Source organism: Anguilla anguilla, chromosome 15 (assembly GCF_013347855.1).
Source record: "Anguilla anguilla isolate fAngAng1 chromosome 15, fAngAng1.pri, whole genome shotgun sequence".
Lineage (NCBI taxonomy): Eukaryota > Metazoa > Chordata > Actinopteri > Anguilliformes > Anguillidae > Anguilla > Anguilla anguilla.
In genome coordinates, this window is record NC_049215.1 from 20182426 (window position 1) to 20201396 (window position 18971).

Consider the following 18971-nt stretch of genomic DNA (forward strand, 5'->3'; position numbering starts at 1 on the left):
TTGCTTTGATTCAGTTTATCTGTTACTGTTGAGCATGTCTGCTCCACTAAGAATGTAAGGATGCTTTCTCTAGAAGAAAACAGAAGAACAATAGGCTCTTGGTTACCTGAACTGTGGTACAGTGACTGACTCAGTTGGCTCAGAAATTATTTGCACTCTTGATAAAGATTAACTATACAGATTTCACATAATAACAGATAATGAGTAGTATTTTATTTATAAAAACATAATTTTATTCTCATACAATTGTTCAGAGTTTTGTTTTATTTTTTTTTAAGTAAAGCATAGAAAACTTACCTGAAGATGCCTTTTAATGTTGATAGTTGCTTGGGTGGATTGATGGACAGCTATACTACAATGCTTACAGACTGCACTGTGGTTTCCTGATGTTGTTGGAGTTGGTTCACCAAAGTGATCCATCACTGTGGTCTTTCCTGACATTTTAGAGTTTCCATCCACTTTCAGTTTAAAGGGGATTTCAAATCTCAATGTTAATATTACAGGCCAGAGTTAACACACAAATCATGTTTTCAAAAATGGTCATACATAAAAAGCAATCCAAATGTAAATCAATTCTATCATCACACACTAAATCAGTCTCACACCTTCAACATGGGCAATGGCAAAAGTTGGCCTTATTTAAGGTAATAAATAAATATCTAAGTCGTAAACTTTGACAATTCAGCATTATTGTATGGAATTTTGTGCTCTGGAAAACAGATGTGCATATTGACAGATGAACCTAAAGCATTCACATGTTCATTTAAATCAAATGAAAATGAGTTGAGAACAGATCCGTCATAACCTGTAATATAACGTGTAATCCTAATACATAATCATACTGAAGGTATTTGATTTGAACTATTTTATTCAATTCTGTTTCCTGTCATTCCAATTCAATTCTATAGCTTTAAACCTGGGTGCAATTCCAGCTCCAGGAATTGAATTTGAATTTACCATGCATTCTCATTCTAATTCTATTCAGTTCGTGAATAGCCCCACCCTGCTGCACACATTAAGGTAACTTAGGGACGGAACAGCAGCTCTGTCCAAGTGTTCTTCTCAATGCTCAATTCTCAGATGCATTCATGGATGCAGATGGACGCGCAAGCACAGTGTGCGAACACGCTCGCACGAACACGCGCTCGCAAACAACTGCATGCACACGCTACACCCAGAAATTCCACCTCTCAACATATTTTGACTTGCTCAGAAGAGAGCGGAATGAAGCAGAACACTTTATGAGTGGCGGTGATTTCTCCTGGGACCCGGCTCAACTCAAATAATAACACAGACAGAGCCCGGTTTCTCTGCCGGCCGGCCAGCTGCCAGTCCATTTATTATCATACCTCAGAGCTACACCAGCTCTGGAAAGGTCCACATACAGTCCAACCAATTTCCCTGCGCCCGGTGTCCCTACATTTATACATTTCTCCTGGAGTCCTATATAAATTTAACCAGATCCCTAAACCTGGACTGGTATTTCCACTTTTGTTCGTAATGATCGTTTTAGTGCTGGGTGACAGGGATCTGGTTATATTGACAAATGACTTTTCAAGAGCTGCCCTCTTGGCATGTCAAAACAAGCACTCTCCTTGCAATGTGTTTTATTTTCCAGATGTATATGAAATTGTTGAGATTATTTGAGAGCCAGGCAATATTGTAACTGCATAATTTGCTATTGCTATCAGAAACTTTTGCCCAGTTCTTCCCTTTTGTGTCTTCATTTGGAATTGCCAGTCCTGCTTTTCGAGGCAAAGCTGGGCCACCCGTGCCTACGCAAGGTTCTCTGCAGGTGAAGTGCACTTGCACTGGGGAGCCAGTGGCTAATTTCCACACACCAACACAGCACAACAGCAGGGCTAGCACCAATCAAAGGGGTGTGAATCTCATGGATGACAACTGGCAGTGGGGACCTTGCACACCGCTAGGAGGAGCTAAAGCAGCGATATCCCAGGGAACCCTAATTGACTTAAAGCACCCCTGCCTCCAAAGCCAACTGTGTCCTGCCGCTGCAGAGTATGTCATAGATAGCCAATGGCAAAAAGCTGAGAAAGGAACCTACAGGGTCTCTGCTGTGTGCTCAGCCTGGTCTTGGCCTCCTTGCAAGTTCATGTCACCCAGTATGTTAAAAGTGCATTGCAAAAACCAGTGATGCAATGAGAGGTCATCCTACACCATTCCTCTCATACTGGTCCTACCACAGCTCTCCAGCTTTCCACATTTTATTTTTATACAATTTCATTTATCTTGCCTGGAGCAGTAAAGCCATTATAGTACCCAGTTTCCAATCCTGAAGTGTGAAATATATACAACACTCTGGGAAGGTCTTGTGCTGTATATTTTTCTTGACAGGATACATTCTCCAATCTTGATGGGAAATCTTGAAAAATTCAATTTGCCAAACGGACATAGCTGAGAAATGGGTCAGCCGCAGTTTACATTTTTTAGTAAAAAAAAAAAAAAAAAAAGTAAAGTAAGGATAGAGGCCATGTTCGTCCTCCATTTGTTTATTGTCTGATCTAAGCACACTGAAGTGAAATCGCATCATCTGCGTAATTTATACTGGGTGTATTTAGACAAGAAATAAATCATTTTTTGTGACAGTTTTATATAGGTACCACAACCATGACCTCTTGTAAATGTACCTGTTCTGCCATTTAACTGTTTTTGTCATTTAAGTCTGCTCATTTTTGTACATTTTTATTCTGTAATTTTGGTACCTTTGCAAACTCATACTAAAGAAGTAACAATAAACAAACTTTCTTAAATAACTTTCTTTATTTAGTGAACGTTAAGGTCATATAAACACTAAGTGTAGGTTAAATAGAAACTCATGTTTGACACCCTCCCAAAACACTTTTTTTTAATGAGCTAAAAGGCACCCAAAGCACTCGGCTACGTAGCCCTTCTACAGGGCACACTCATACCGCTCTCTCTCTCTGACTCGCTCACTCATTCACACACACACACACACACACACATACACACACATACAACCTCCCATCTCTGGTCACATCCCTCAGTCCTGCATGCCAGACTCTGGATGAGTCTGCCAGGCCTCTAATGAGGTGCTGCAGTACAGTATTACACAGCTCCACAGTAACCGCTTCAGCATGTTCCCACTGCAGAACCATGCGGTACGCACACCCTGAGGGTGACCACGGGGCTCGGGTTCCCCCACCGTCAGCAGCGAGGGGCATTTGTGTCTCCACGCCGTATCCTCGCTCAGCGATAAGAGGTTAATGACACACTGCTTTCTCTCCTGGCCTTATATATGTCCTTCCTGAAGTATAGTGTTATCCTCTCATGATAATCACAGTTTGCTGGGACAGCATTTTTGCACTTCTAAAATACTAGACTCTAGATAACAACAGATTCAGGCACTAAACGCATTTAGAACAGTTATTTGACCATTTTGATTTTAAGGGTGCCGTTCAAGGAAATTTAAAGGAAAAGAAAAATGGAAGTGACATCACTTATTTGTCTCCTCTCCAGAAATTGCTTGGGAGTTGTTTCTGAAAGGACAGTGTCTTCCACAGGTGGACACAGCACTGTTTCAATGTTCATTTTAATGAAGTTAATTGGTGAAAGCACCATTAGCATGAGGGTACAGAAAGTACACCCCATGCAAACTCGAAATGTGAATCCGAATGCATATTAATCTGCATGAAGCAGCAGGTGAAATGAAGGTAAATTTATGTGCAGGTTAAATCAAGTTTAGCTTAATATTGTTGATCTGAAAGGAGGCAAACCAAATGCATTTTATTTGATGTTTGTTTGGTTACTAACTTACTTACAAAAACATGTCCAGGTGTGAGTAATTTCAGAAACCCTGGTGTCAAAGTAACTTGTATGGGCACCTCTGGCAATGTGCTGGCATAGATCTCCCATTCCATGAGGGTAGATGGAGCATTGAGATGAAGAGCAAAAGACAGGCACTGACAGCTTGAACGAGAAACAGTGGAGGAAAGAAGCGAGAGAATGTGGGTGCCTTACCTTGGCAGGACACCCCTCGCTCTTCATAGCCAATGTCACAGAGGCATTTCCCGATGGGCACAAGCCACTCCCCCTCGGTGCTGCAGTACATTTTGGGCGGGTCCTCCTCCTTGGAGTTATTGACACAGGAGCCCTGCACCTCCACCAGAGATTGGGAGTCCGTGGGCACCGTGTCAGGAAACATGGCTAAGTTCCTCACCATGAACGGGCACTTCTTAAAGTACACCCGTACAGACACCAGGGCCACGCAGGCCCCCAGGTCCTGGAAGGCCAGGTAGAAGCCTTTCTGGGTGATGGGTCCCACCTCCCGCACCTCGGTGTTCAACTTGAGGATGCGGTCGCCCAGGTCCATCTGCGTGAAGCTCTCGTCGGCCGCGATGGTGTCGATCTTGTTAAACTGGTGCTCCCGGAACTTGGGCCCCTGGTCCTCCTCAGTCTCCATGTAGTAGAGGTTGAAGGTCTCCTTGCAGGTGCCCAGGACCAATGGGATGCTGTTGCAGTCCCTCAGGGTGAACTTGAGCTCCACGTAGATCTTCTGGGCAGAGTGACGTGGAATCCAGTTGGTCCTCAGCCAGTTGTTCTGGCTGTACTCCATCACGTTGCACACCTGGAAGGTGCGGATGGGGGTATAGTGCTCATCCACTCCGCTTATCTCTTCCCACTGGGGGCAGGACAGAAGGACATTGTCACACCCCCTGTACACCACTGATCACAGATCACTTATTGCTAAACTGATCCTGATTAACACCAACACTCACACTTTCACTGAAAATCAGTTTTACAGTGTGTTAACCAAAAATAGGTTTTCTGAATGGAAATGATCATTATCAAAGAGTTTTAACATATCTGAAATGGGTGATAACTGGTGCCTGAAAAGTCAATAGATGTCTTTAACAGTAATGACCATTTGCTCCATTCTAAACTCCCCTCCCCAACCCCAGAGTAAGCTGATTCTGGCATGACCTGGACCCTCAGGCTGCAAGACACAGACCCTCAGGCAGCATGACGCAGACCCTCTTGTGGTTGAGAGCGGTTTGTTATCAAATGAAACAAGTGGGTCCCTTTGTAGCACAGATTGAGGAATTTGCCCGTTCCTATTTCCTCTTTGCCCGTGTGTAAATCAAACATCAGAGGCGTGTTTAAAGATTAGCTGTGACCTACAACAAAGCTTCTTTTCCAAGATTCCAGTACTAATCACAACAACCCTTTCTACAGTTCTTGAGTATCGACAACCAGTACAGTTTTTAAATGTAAGAGCTGATTTGTTCACTGTGCCAACATGGAGGCAGTAAATTCAAAATCAGTATTGGATCGAAGTTGTGAGTTGCTGGTTTTGTTTTTTTGTTTGAACTCTGAACCAATGGCAAAGAGCTAGGTTAGGATGTGAAACTTGATTTCTCAGGCAATATGTTCCATTATTTTTTCAATCCCCTGAAGCCAAGTTTTTTTTTTTTTTTTCATCCAAAGGTAACCTGTGAAACCATTTGAAATACCCTGTTTATGGTGTTACATTTCATTTTCTTGCTTTGTGTATAGAAATCCAGTCTTCCTCCCAGCCTCATTGTTTTATCAAGATGGAGTGGCAAGGTGAGGAGAAATCCGAACACATAAATTCATCACAAACTGTTTAACATTAAATGAACACTCATGGGGCAAGCACTAAATATTTTTACGATAGCCACTCTAACAGAGCCAACAGTAAATATTTCAGTGCTGAAACATTTATATGAACATTCCTTTAGGGCCTAATTTTAAATAGTTCTACGAGTGACATTTGCATGGACACTATTGCAGTGTTCATTTGCATGGATTCTCAGCGCTTTTATTGATTGACTCCACAATACTGCAGTAATTCAAGACGCTGGGTTTCAGGAGGGTTATTGATGTGCCAAATGCAGCCCAGGTGCCTGCTGCACATTATCAGATTGCTGAGAATGGCTGTGTGTTGAGCGGCGCTGCCAAAACAAATGAAAGAAGATATAGGATGTGTGGATCATACGTTTGAGAATAACATATTGCATCAACTGCAGATCGGCATACAGTACGTGACATCATTATGGTGATACCCCACCTCAAACCTTCCAACAATGATCCTTCATGCACGTATGCACCATATTTATGGCATGTTCAAATCTAGGTCTTCACATTACCGCTTGTGTCAGGTGGTCTCAGCGCATATAGATTTATTCGAAAGGCATAAATGTGTTTGAGAAGCGTGTTTAGCAGGTTCACGAGAGGACAGCAGCAATCGGCGGGCAGGTCACCTTGGCTTGGAGATGGAGGGTGAGATTCCTCTCTGGGGTGGGATATTACCTGGGCCTGGCCGGTTACAGGCCCAGAACTCAGGCCTGCCAAGGAAAAGTTTGGCAGTACAGTGCCAGATGTACTTGAACATATTGCGTGCAGCGCTGGCATAACATCACAATGTCTTTGTTGTGGGATTCAACAAAGGAGAAAGAATGCTGGTTTATGAGGTGACCTTTGCGTATTTGTTTTTTTCCCCCCCTAATATTTAGTTTGTCTTGAATGGACAGACAAACAAACACTGACTGCATGGAGAGGACAAGTGATTGACTGGCAGTGGAAAGAATTTGAACCTAATTAAAACATGAAGGACCATGCATCATTGATTAAATATTTCTTCAAAAGAGTCCAAATTTGTTATGCAATGTTTGTACATTTAAAGAAAAATATCCTGTCACGCAAAAAAAAAAGGTTTTGAACCAAAAAAAGTATAATTAAATGATAGTTTATTTATCTTTTTTTATCCAAGTGAGTCACACTGAGATATCACTGTCTGCTGCAGGGTAGCCCTGACCATGAAGCAGCAGCATAAACAACCACATGGCAGAAAATGCAATTCAGCTCCGTACAATGCAGAAGCAACTATAACATAGATTTGAATTACAAACAAGGTTTCTGCTTGACACCATGAGTTGAAATGCAAATTTTGCTTCATCGTAAAATGTCATAATGATTTATATCCCGCTAGCCTCGCTAGCAGGAAAGGCACGGGGAGGTGGCTCAGGTCCTACTCTGGTGCCTTAGGGAAATCTGTAGTGGAAACACAGCACCTGGACCAGGTCAGCGGAACTGTGTCATAGCAGTAGGAGAGAGACGTTAGGGGCTGAGGAGGGTGTCATGGCAATCCCCTAGACTACCCCAAGGTGGAAAGATTATCAGCATGGTTGATATGTGCAAATGAAGAGTTGGTACATTTGGCAAGGCCCTGGCCCACCTCTTCCTGTGTATGAGGACCCGAGGAAGGGCCAAATGCTTGCAACTAATAGATTCTCTGGCACTAGTGAACCATCATAAGTAGAGCTTGTGTTTCAGAGCAGTGAAATAAAATTATAATCCTCCACTTGCTCAAGTTACAGCAGAATTACATTAGCCTCAGAAATGACTGCTGTTTACTGTGGACTTTCAGTGGTATTGGCTACAATTACTCCTGGACACATGAACATTCAATTCATTGAATTTCCGCCCGCATTCCTTGCAGCCATTTGCGCCCACTGTGAGATGCGAAGCTGGAGCTGGTGCCAGGCCTTCCATTACTGCGCCATATAGGGTTCCAGAAGGAGTGTTCAGGGGAATAATTAACAAAGACGTCCCGTCATGCATGTTGGCCCGAACGCACGCACACATCCAAGGAGGTGATAGGGATATCTGGGGCAGATGTTACCGCCCCACTGATTGCAGAGCCAATGGGGCTGCGGAGGGTTGGCAGGGTTGTTCCAGCACTAATTGCTACATGCAAGGACACTCACAGGACTCCAAACGGCAGCAAGCTGGGAGTGAGGTCACACCTGTGAGACTCTTAGTGGAGGTCAGAGATCAGTGAGGGGTCACTGTGAGAGCTTATTGTTTAAAGGGACAGGGGCACGACAGAGAGCAGTCGGACATGCTGCCCGGCACACTTACGCAGCCCAGAGGAAGCTGCAGCAGAGTGCCGTGTGCTCATATTGTAGGCGAAACACAGCTGGGAATAGGACACTGGGACACACTTAATACACGGTAACCAATGGATTGGCTGTTGACAGTTGTTTAGCCAATCAAAATATCACTCCTGTCATGATCGGCCCTTAGGATCAGCCCTTAGTATTATGTTTTTGTTTTGTATTTACAATTATATCTATCGTTTGCATTGTTCAAGGTTATTTCCAGAACAAGCTCACAAACTGCATTCATGAAAAGCTTGAATAGTTCTATTTGCCTAAAATCTAAAGTATGACTAAATAAACTGAAGAAATATATGGCTTTTAGTTCTAAGGAGACAAGTCCAAGACTGGAAATATGAACTTCAGAAGTGATTGATTTTTTTTTTAGATCAATGAGAGAAATGGATGCAATTTTATTAAGACATGAATCACAGAGGGGGGGGGGGGGGGGGCTGAGGGGGATTGGGGGGTGGGGGGGATTGGAGGGAAATGTGAGACAAAATGAACACAGATGGGGTTTGTTTACCCTAAAGGCAAATGTTCCTGCACAGAGCAACATTCCCACCCTGCTGCTCGAAACCTTAGATTTGACAAGTGCTTCACCAGCTTAGATTTCCAGCATTGAGTCACAGCGAGCAACTGCACTGTATCAGTCAATAGCTTTTCATCACAGCTTTTTCAGAGTGGGGGGGGTGGACATAACACACCATAACCTCCCCATTTACCTCTTTTTGGCGAGGCAGAGCGCTAATCCCTGTTTATGGGGGGATTTCTTTTCACTTTCTCCAGCTGGTCACCCTTCTACTTGTATACACACAAAAAAAAAAAAAACATTCAGAAATAAACAGCCAGAAGCTGTTAATTTATTTTTATTTTTTCATTATTATGTTGAAATATGTCGTGAACTCATCCCTATCTTCTGGATGTTTCCCCTCATCCTTCAAGAAGGCCCACATCACCCCGCTGCTGAAGAAACCCACACTAGATCCTTCAGTCATTCAGAACTACCGCCCGGTATCTCTCCTCCCTTTCCTATCCAAAACACTCGAACGTGCTGCATCTAACCAGCTCTCTGCTTATTTCTCTGAGAACAACCTGCTTGATCCCCACCAGTCTGGCTTCAGGCCTGGCCACTCGACTGAGACTGCACTCCTCTCGGTCAGTGAGTCACTCCATGCCGCACGAGCAGCCTCCCTCTCCTCTGTCCTGATTCTCCTAGACCTCTCCGCTGCATTTGACACTGTGGACCACTCTACCCTCCTGTCCTCCCTGGCAGCAACAGGGATCCGCGGCACAGTCCTTGACTGGATTGAGTCCTACCTCTCTGACCGCTCCTTCCAGGTTGCCTGGGCGGGTAAGGTATCACCACCCCGTCCCCTCACCACCGGAGTTCCCCAGGGCTCAGTCCTTGGTCCCCTTCTCTTCTCCATGTACACCAGATCCCTTGGCCCTGTAATATCTGCCCATGGCTTGTCCTATCATTCCTATGCCGACGACACGCAACTCTTTCTCTCCTTCTCCCCATCGGACACACAGGTCCCCGCCCGCATCTCCGCTTGCCTGAGGGACATACAGAGCTGGATGGACAATCACCACCTGAAGCTCAACCCGGGAAAGACGGAGCTAATCTTTATTCCTGCTCTATCCTCTCCCCTCCTCGACTTTTCCATTTCCTTAGGGGACACCGTAGTGACATCATCACCCTGCGCCAAGAATCTCGGAGTGATGATGGACAACAGGCTGTCCCTCTCCAACAACATTGCAGCAGTAACCCGGGCATGCAGATTTTTCCTATACAACATCCGCAGAATCCGCCCCTTTCTCACCACCTACTCAACCCAGCTCCTGGTCCAAGCAATGGTTCTATCCCGCCTGGACTACTGCAACTCTCTTCTGGCTGGACTACCGGCATCTGCCACCAGACCCCTGCAGCTCATTCAGAATGCTGCGGCTCGTCTGGTCTTCAACCTCCCCAGACACTCCCACGTAACTCCCCTGCTCACTACCCTCCACTGGCTGCCTGTTATAGCTCGCATCAAATTCAAAACATTGGTTCTAGCATACCAGGCAGTCAAGGGATCAGCCCCAACATACCTTCAAAAGATATTCAAACCCTACATGCCAGCCAGATCCCTCCGTTCTGCTACCTCAGGACGCCTAGCACCTCCCCCTCTTCGCACCTGCACTTCCAGAACACGTCTCCTCTCTGTTCTGGCCCCACGATGGTGGAATGACCTCCCTGTGGAGGTCAGAACAGCTGAGACTGTGACCCATTTCAAACGACGACTGAAGACCCACCTCTTCAGGCTGCACCTCTCCCCATCCCTTCCCCCCCTGTAAATGACTAAACTTAGGGTTGTAACTAGGCAGCTGTTTAATAGGTGACTTAGTTGATGCGCCAGTCTTAACGACTACTTGTATTTTTATTTACTTTTATTTTTCCATAGATTGCGTTGTTGCCGTTCTCGTTGTTAGTGTTAATCAGTTTAACCACCAGGGTCCAGGTTGAACTATGCGGTTGTTCCCTGTACTTGGACCGGTACTTCTCTCTAGGGGTTTCGTCATACTTGTTCCTGGTTATGGTTATACACTTTGTTGTACGTCGCTCTGGATAAGAGCGTCTGCCAAATGCCTGTAATGTAATGTAATGTAATGTAATGAAATGCTGACTCTTCATGAATGAAGAAAAGTGGTGAATTAGTTTTTTTTTTTCTTCTTCTTCTTTCTCTAAGTGTAGTCCAACAGAGAGAGGTCTGGTGCTTTCTGAGGGCTGTGCCTTATTACCAATAGCTTTTGTTTTGTGTATTAAACTATAGCATTCCAGATTCTGGAATGTCCGGGTCCTTTTGCATGATAATATTTCACATTTGATACAAATCTTGGAAAGAGGTTGTTTTTTATTGTTATTGTACATGTGGAATTCTCCACAAATCATTTCCTCCGGATTTCACACAAATTTGTATCTAATTACAAATAAATTGGGGTTGGGGTTGAGGCTGAGGTACAGGGATAGTTCTGCTGCACTGTTGCCAATAATATTCCAATGGTGCAATCAACATAGGTCTGTGTACAGACATTTTGCACATCATACGCAGAGACCAGTGTACAATAACGCTCTCCCAAGATCTGCCCAAGATTACTGTTATCAACCTTCGGAGGTATCAAGAAACTGGAATAGCTAGGCTTTAAGCATCAGCATGCCCGGTGCACACGACGAGGGAAATTCTCAATCCTAATCAAATGTGTCATCAATTCATAATGCGGCTCCCTTCAGAACTCTTAAGGCGGCCGCATTCGCCGCTCGTTCAGCACGCGGGAAGGGTCCGGTGGGGCGCGGCAGTCTTGATGGGTAATCGCGGCAGAAAAAAAAAAACTGGGAGCAATCTGGCTTGAAGGAGGATAATGAATCCCAGGCTGAGTCCTGATGCAATTTGGAGAGGCTCTAATAAACAGGGCCGCGTGTTTAAAGTGCTGTCTGCACGCGGCGGGTTTGTGTTTACCGCTGCTATCTGCTCCACTCTGGCGCACGGAGCGGAGCGTCCGACGGGCTCAGCTCTTAATTTGCTTTAACCGGGGCGATTTGTGCTTACACAGGCAGCGGGAGGCCTGGGCCATTCGTCAGTGTCAGCAGCGGTCCCCCACATTATTTGAAATCATTTCTGAGGGCATAGCTTTCAGGGCAAAATGCTTATCACTCTAAAGTGGGCGAGTCATGAGTAATTACAGATAATTCACCTTGAGGGCATGATCTTCACTGCCCATCTTCAACATTAAGGAGGACACACATGCACACACAAGAGATTATTTTATGTTGAAATCTACCATCATTTCCTTTAACTGACCCAGGACATCCAGTTATTTTCTAAAATATTATTTGTGCTTTGTTATACTGTCTAACATCAATGTTTATCTGTAGTATTTATTATTTCTTAATTAGATAAATTATATAATAAGTGGCACTTCAGGTCCATATTCAGTGTTGGTAAACCAGAGTTTCTCAATCCTTGTCCTGTGTCTGCCATTTCGATTGATTTCCATCTGACTGGAAATCAGTTTCATTAACTTCAGATTCCTTGATTTTGGGCTATTGACCTTCATCTGGAAGAAAGAAAAGCCTTGCTAAAGGCGAGTTTGCTTTAAAGACTGTGTGTTAACTCAATATTATATCACACACCCCTTAAACAATGTCAATAATCAAATAATTAATGTTATTAATCAAATTTATTTGTCAGTGCCCAAGAGCATTGAACTGCTTAACTACAAAATTAAATTGAATATTAATCAATGTTTCAGTGTCACTGGTAATAAGCTAGCACACCAGCCACACAATATATAATATTATTTCACACCTGTCCAGACAAATCAAACTCAGGGTCAGCATTCAATTAACAGCCCAATTAAATTGATCAAAGGGCTCCTCTGGAACTAAAACTAGTGTTCAGATTGTGCCCCAAGAGCAGAACCAAGAAACACCGCTTTACGGCAACCCCTGCCATAAACACTAGAATGGGAAACTAGGTTTGGCAGGTATATGGAACAAATTACTGGATTACCTTAAAGGACTGCCAGCGGTTCTTTATTAAACACTTAATAAAGTTTTGAAAAAAGTCCAGTTGGAGCTGCCCATGGGGCCAATGCTTTCATCGTCGGTCAATTCGATGTGGCCATTCGGGGAGACCGTTGCATGGGATCTCGGCGGTCAAACAAAACAAAGAGCGCGCGAGTGAGTGTTACTGCGCCCGATGACAGGCTGTGTGTTTTCTGGTGTTCTTTTCCCCTTTCCCGCACACACAGTGCAGTTTGATCTCAGGGACAACAGTCGCGTTCTTCATCATCGCTGCTTTGGCCTGGATTTGACCTTAATTTTGTACTGCAGTACATGCAAATGCAGGCGTTATATTTAAGGCACGTTAAGCTATCACTAAAATCAACTTACTGAACTATTTTTTTTTTTTTTAACACCAAAACCTGACTTTATTTTTAAGCCAAGGTTAGACAAATGTTGATTGAATCCCTCCCTTTGTTATGAAGTTAAAACTGAGCGACTGGAATACTGTAATTATGTAATTCACTGATATGAGGCAATCGGTGTATTCTAACAAATTCACACTTCATTGACAGGCAACTCACCCCATGCGACGGGTAGGAAATCCATCCCAGCTCCCCTTGGCTTGCTTTCGAATCCAGCAGGTTAACTATGTGAGAGGAGAGAAACAAACAACAAAAGAGAAATTAAGTCTGTTTCCCTTTCTTTCTCATTTACCTCTATTATCCTCCTGCCCCGCCCCCTCGAAAGAGACACCTTTTACTTTGAAGCCCTCTTTACGGGGACGTGGTCCGCTTTGCTGTGGCTCCTAAATACTTAACGAATATATGCGTGTGGGCCTCTCCTCGCTGTTATTTATAGAGAAATCAATGTGTGGGGTATGGTGTTGAGTGTGTTGGCTACAGCACTGGCACAGGGCCTCCTCCTCCAACACTGCATCAATGCGGCGCAGATTGAGCACACAAGCGAGCCAGCCGCAGGGCTTTAAGGTGACTGTCTCACTCGTCCCAGGCTGTACCACTGTGGCTTTGGTGTGGGTTATTCTATTGATAGCTTTCTAAACCATGTAAGGGAATCATGGGGCATGTCCAAAACAAGCACTGTGAGATCCAAATCGTCTACATAGGCTGTGTTCATTGGCTTTAGACAGCTAAACATCTGATTGCAGGGCAGTCTGATTTCACCGATGGGGTAAATGCCTGGTGAACTGTTTGTATGCCTAGGGATGCATAATCTTCAGCTCTGATTTAAAACTCAAAAATAGCTCCACAATCCCCCCTCAGAGTAGACCCCAACACCCTGTCTGCTCAATTTTGTATAAAAACAGAGCACCGGTTCTGTATGATAATGTAGGTTATGTCATAATGAATTTTCCGGGCATGTTCAGTGCTGTGAGTTTGTTTGTTCTAGTGGGCAGGGAGAGCACAGATCAATTTCATGAACAAAATGGGCAAACTGATATGTCCAAGATTAAATAGATGAAAGGCTTGTCAAAGCACAAACACTGACAGTCTATCGCATTAAATTTCATACACAGGCTCAGATTAAATCGATAAATTTACTTGAACCGTTTACAAAAGCAAAAAAAAAATTACTGGATTTAAATCCCTCTTCAGTGTTAGTATTTACATTTGTGCTCTTGTAAATGTAACATATTGTTTGCAGGTTTTTAACGAATTATTACTAGTTTGGTTGATATAATCTGAGCCTTTATCTGATGAAGAAATAAATGAAATGTATACTCTGTAAATATTAAAAATCAAATGTAAATGTATGAGCTTCACTCAAAGACGAACTTTCAAATTAAATGCTGGTTTATTGCTATTGTTCCTGAAATTAATGAAACTTGATAATTTCATAAATGTTTTACTTCCAAGGTCTAAAGATGGAGCCACAATTAATTCCTTCAAATATGCACTCAGGAAAAATAGTCAATCTCCAAAGAGGTATTAGTGAAGGCAGAATGAAAATGGATATGAGTATTATGTCTGAATCTTTCATATCTGCTAAAATTACAAATTGAGAGGTTTCTAGATGAAAGTTTCCCTTTTTATTCAACAAGTTTAGAGCTGATGGAGGAAGTGGATAACAGCCATGGTGCCCTGTTCAAGATGTAACATTCAGACCTGCACTCACCGTGTCTGCCCTAACTTTACCCAGAATCTCATATTACACACACTCATTTTACCCAGAATCACTTTACACAGACTCACTGTCCCCAGATTCACATTTTACCCACACTCTCATATTACCCAGACTTTCATTTTACCCAGACTCACTGTACCTGGATTCACATTTTACCTATACTCATATTATCCAGGCTCACTTCACACAGACTCACTGTACCTAGATTCACATTTTACCTATACTAATATTACCCACACTCTCATATTACCCAGGCTCACTTTACACAGACTCACTGTACCTAGATTCCCATTTTACCCAGATTCACATTTTACCCACACTGTCATGTTGCTCAAACTCCCTTTACTCAGATGTCTGCAGACACCTCATGACACACTTCCCTTCATTCCAATGACGTCAAACTTTCCAATGTCATGTCAAACATTCAACGAACGACTCAATTAATTGAATCGCTTAGAAGCCTTTGCAACTGAAACCAGCATGCACAGCATGTTCCAGGATGAGGAACCAGAGGCACAGTTTTTTAAATAAGCACCTTAAACCAAATTTGACATTCTTAGCTGGATAGAAGAGAGAAAGGAGTGCTAATAAATGTGCAGCACAGCTGTAGGATGGGGGTTGGGGTGTAATCACAGCTCCAAATCACATCTACAGCTACTACCACTATGTGTGAAGAAGTGGGAAGTGTGAAGAGTAGACAACCCGGGAAAGACAGACACAGCCCATTAGATAGAGCTTTCAGACACGTAGCCATAAAATAAAATTATATACATAATATAGCGCTTATCTCCTCAACATTGTACATAGTACAAAATTATTATGCATTATACTCTCCTCATTGAATGCCTCAACAATGTCTCTCTGGACTCTTTGAGTAATACAGTGTTACTTAAAGTCAAATGAAAAATATAGACTGCTTTTGTTTGAGAGGATTCAGCCATTATTAGTTAAATACTCATTTCTGTACACACTCCAACAATGATCTACTTCTAAGAAAATGTGATTGATTCTCTTCTCTGCATTTACAGTCCAACTCCACCCAACAAAAATCCAAAATTTTAAGTTTTGTCCATATCTTCACAAGCCAGCCTTTATCTAATTCCATGCATTGGGCTTGTTTCTGGCAAACTGCATCATTTTTGGGAAGCAAGTCAGGGAAGGGGAAATGTGGCATGTGAGCCTGCCTTTCCCAGGCACGTTAAGCTATTTGCATTGCAATGACAACATCAGTCCTTTGTTAAATATTACACAAGACAGAAGGCGATCCATTATTTTCTTTTCCCCTGTGCCTAATTTTCCAGACTGCAGTGTGTGGTTTCTGCATTGTTTAAGGCAAGACAGAAATGCATGATTGGAGACGGCAGTTCCAGTAAACTGAACACAAAGTCACAGAGCAAATGTATGTCCGTTCATTTTATCTTAAATCATTTTCAAGTTAATTTTCATTCAGAAACTATATCCACATCTTTGCATTAATGAGGACAATACTGAAAGACTCGTTTAAGTAAATGCACATATAAAAAGGCTTGGAAATACCAGAGGGTGGATGGGTCAATACAAACTGAAAGGGATTCTGTGTGTGATGCCATGTCATCCACACACAGTGGATCCATCGCGGCCAGAGGGGAAAGGGAAATCCATTATCGAATTCCAGTGTGAGAGCCTTAAACTGGGCCTCACCTGAGAGCTCGCCAAACAGCTGGGCCGTTCCATTCATGTACAGTAGACGGGTTTCCATTAAGTGTAATAAAGCTATCTGCTTATGTCAGATAATGGCAGCTCATATCCAGCTCCATTGGTTCCAATTTAAATTTCTCAATGAGCCGAGCCAGCGTCTCAAATTGAGCCAACCGAGGGAATTTGAGAGCAGAAAATGAGATGGCTGAACTGGCAATGCGAATTCTCAAGTGACAGGAAGAGGAAATGGCAGCTGACGTCCCCTACCCCTCCCGTAATTAAGGTGCGGCCATCAGGCGGGGCCCTCTCCGTCCCCCACAATGCCCTTCTGTGTACGGTAAGTGAAAAGTATTAATAGAAACCGAACTGCTCGTCACCAGGAGGGAACGGCATGAGGCAGAACAGGTGAATCAATACAGGAGGGAGACAATAATCTTGGGCAACAGCCACGGGAGGCCCAAGGCCATCAATCCAGCTGATAAATCAACCCCACACTGCGGGAAATGTGTCCCTCTAATCAGCCTGTGGCTCCTCCATCGAACACTTAGACCTACTTCCACACAAACACTGTACAATGGGGTGGAAAACAGTGGATACTTGTCTAACTACGTGTGTGGGGTTTTTTGTATTCTCCTTCAGTTTAACTGAGGAATAAACATTTCCAATTTGGGTCAGGACTCAGTGATGGGCTGTAAGTGGGGTCAAGAGATTTGAAATAAGTGTTTTTTCTTTACTTCATGTAAGACATACGTCAGTTAAACACTACAGTAGTTAAATTCATAGCACTAGCTAAAATATACATTACACACACGCACACACAAACACACACACATACCATCTGAATTCCATTTAGAAAGATGTGTAAGATGACATTTTATGAAGGGATGAGTCATGGAAAATATGTCCACTAATTAAGTGAGTCGTGGCCTTGAGAGTTTGGGAACTATTCCGTCCTGACACTGAAGACCGTTTGCGAGGTCAACCGTTACAGTTGGTGTCAAGTGCATGCAGTTGGCCTTTGTGCTGCGCAACTCAGATCAAGGCTTTTCAACACTGATCCCCCCATTCCAGAATGTCTGCCAGTCTTTGTTGAACCACCATGGGTCTTAGGTCAGGCACATCGTATCGGTTCAGTCCAGATTAGGATTACTTGAATCAGGTGGTTTAGTTCATGTGTTGAAAAAAAAAAAAATCCTATCAACAATAAGCCTTTCTAGGATCTGTGCCAATGGTGGGTGTCGCAGAGGAATGCTGGCAGCTCAGAGAGGAGATGGGAGAGTCCGGGAAAAGTCCGAAGGGGTTAGGAAAGCGGAAAGTGCCGCATCTCTGGATCGGGAAGGTCAAACCTGGATGACCTCCAGCATGCTGGGCTGATCCCGACAGGGTCGCCCCCTCCTCTGCAGCTGGTGTTTGCGACTTCTGGGCCCCAAAGCCTGCTGGGAAACCTCCAGCCTCCGCCTCGGCCAAGGCGCACAACACCAACCAGTCCCTCCAAAATAAACACGCACATAGCAACGTCCGATCTGGCATGGAGAACCTCATCAGACCAAGGCTATAAAATATCAAAAGACCTATTTCTGCCAGAACTAAATGAAACAATATTATTTTTTTAAATTATCGCGTGCAATGCTTTTACTGCACACAATTCCATCAGATACCAGTGTCCGCACACCCATAGTACATTTTATGATCATTCTTTCATTTATGTAATTAGGTGACAGGCAATTAAGAAAAAGTGAACCTGGTGTGAGAAACTCATCAGCACATAAGATAAAATCTGAGATATAATAAAATTAATAAAAGATGTTGCACTGGGATAATTCCTGGGAAATTTGAGATTCCTCGCAAATCTTAAATATAATACAAATAATAAAAATTAATTTATACTGCATAGTACCTGGAAAATACTGACCTCTCTAAAATGTCCAATATAGTAACAATAGCTGCACTGGATAGTTCCTGGAAAATAGTGACATCTCTCAAAATTTTAAATATAATAAAAATAATAAAAAGTAAAGTTGCACTGGGATAGTTTCTAGAAAATAATGACATCTCTCCAGTTAAAACATGAATGATACAGTCATACACTTAATTATATTGTATAATTCTTCAGCAATAACAGTAAAAAAAATTGTTACGATACTTCCTTATGCATGGAAATGCACATAGCATATTTCTGTGCATTCATATTCACACTGCATATGGAACATCTAAAATATCTTTGAAAATATGCTATAACATGAGTAAAACTGAAAGTGCTAGAAGAATTTAGAATAATTTGGCTTGGTTTCATTTAAATTAAGTTTACTGTCAGCAGTAAGTGTTCAAATGCCTTTTGTTTTCCTCTTCAATGTCAGTATATTGAATGAGGGGAGTGATCTGCGTGAGAAGTAATATATGTGAGAAGTAAATGTTTACAAAAATATAAAACAAAGAGAATTCTCATAAAAAATAAGTTGGGAAACTTGTTATTCATTTGTTTCATATAACAAAGCAGATATCTGTAAGGTATGACCTTTTCTGTATTTCTTCTTTACTTTATTTTCTATTTTGGTTTGAAATTATGCAACAATAAAACTCAACACCAATTTTCCATCAATTGCTAATGATGAAAAACAAATTATAAAAATAAAAATGCTATTATACATATAGGCCTCCTTCGT

General features: G+C 42.8%; 1 protein-coding gene across 2 annotated transcripts in view; it reads right to left on the minus strand.

Annotated features, from left to right (window-relative positions):
- epha3 (eph receptor A3) overlaps nt 1-18971 on the minus strand; it is a 106480-nt gene that overhangs the window by 79153 nt on the left and 8356 nt on the right. For both annotated transcript variants that reach the window (XM_035394303.1, XM_035394302.1), the window contains exons 2-3: nt 13071-13135; nt 4000-4660 (exon numbers count right to left, since the gene is read on the minus strand). In XM_035394303.1, the coding sequence (XP_035250194.1) occupies nt 4000-4660; nt 13071-13135 (726 nt within the window). The remainder of the gene's footprint in view (nt 1-3999; nt 4661-13070; nt 13136-18971) is intronic.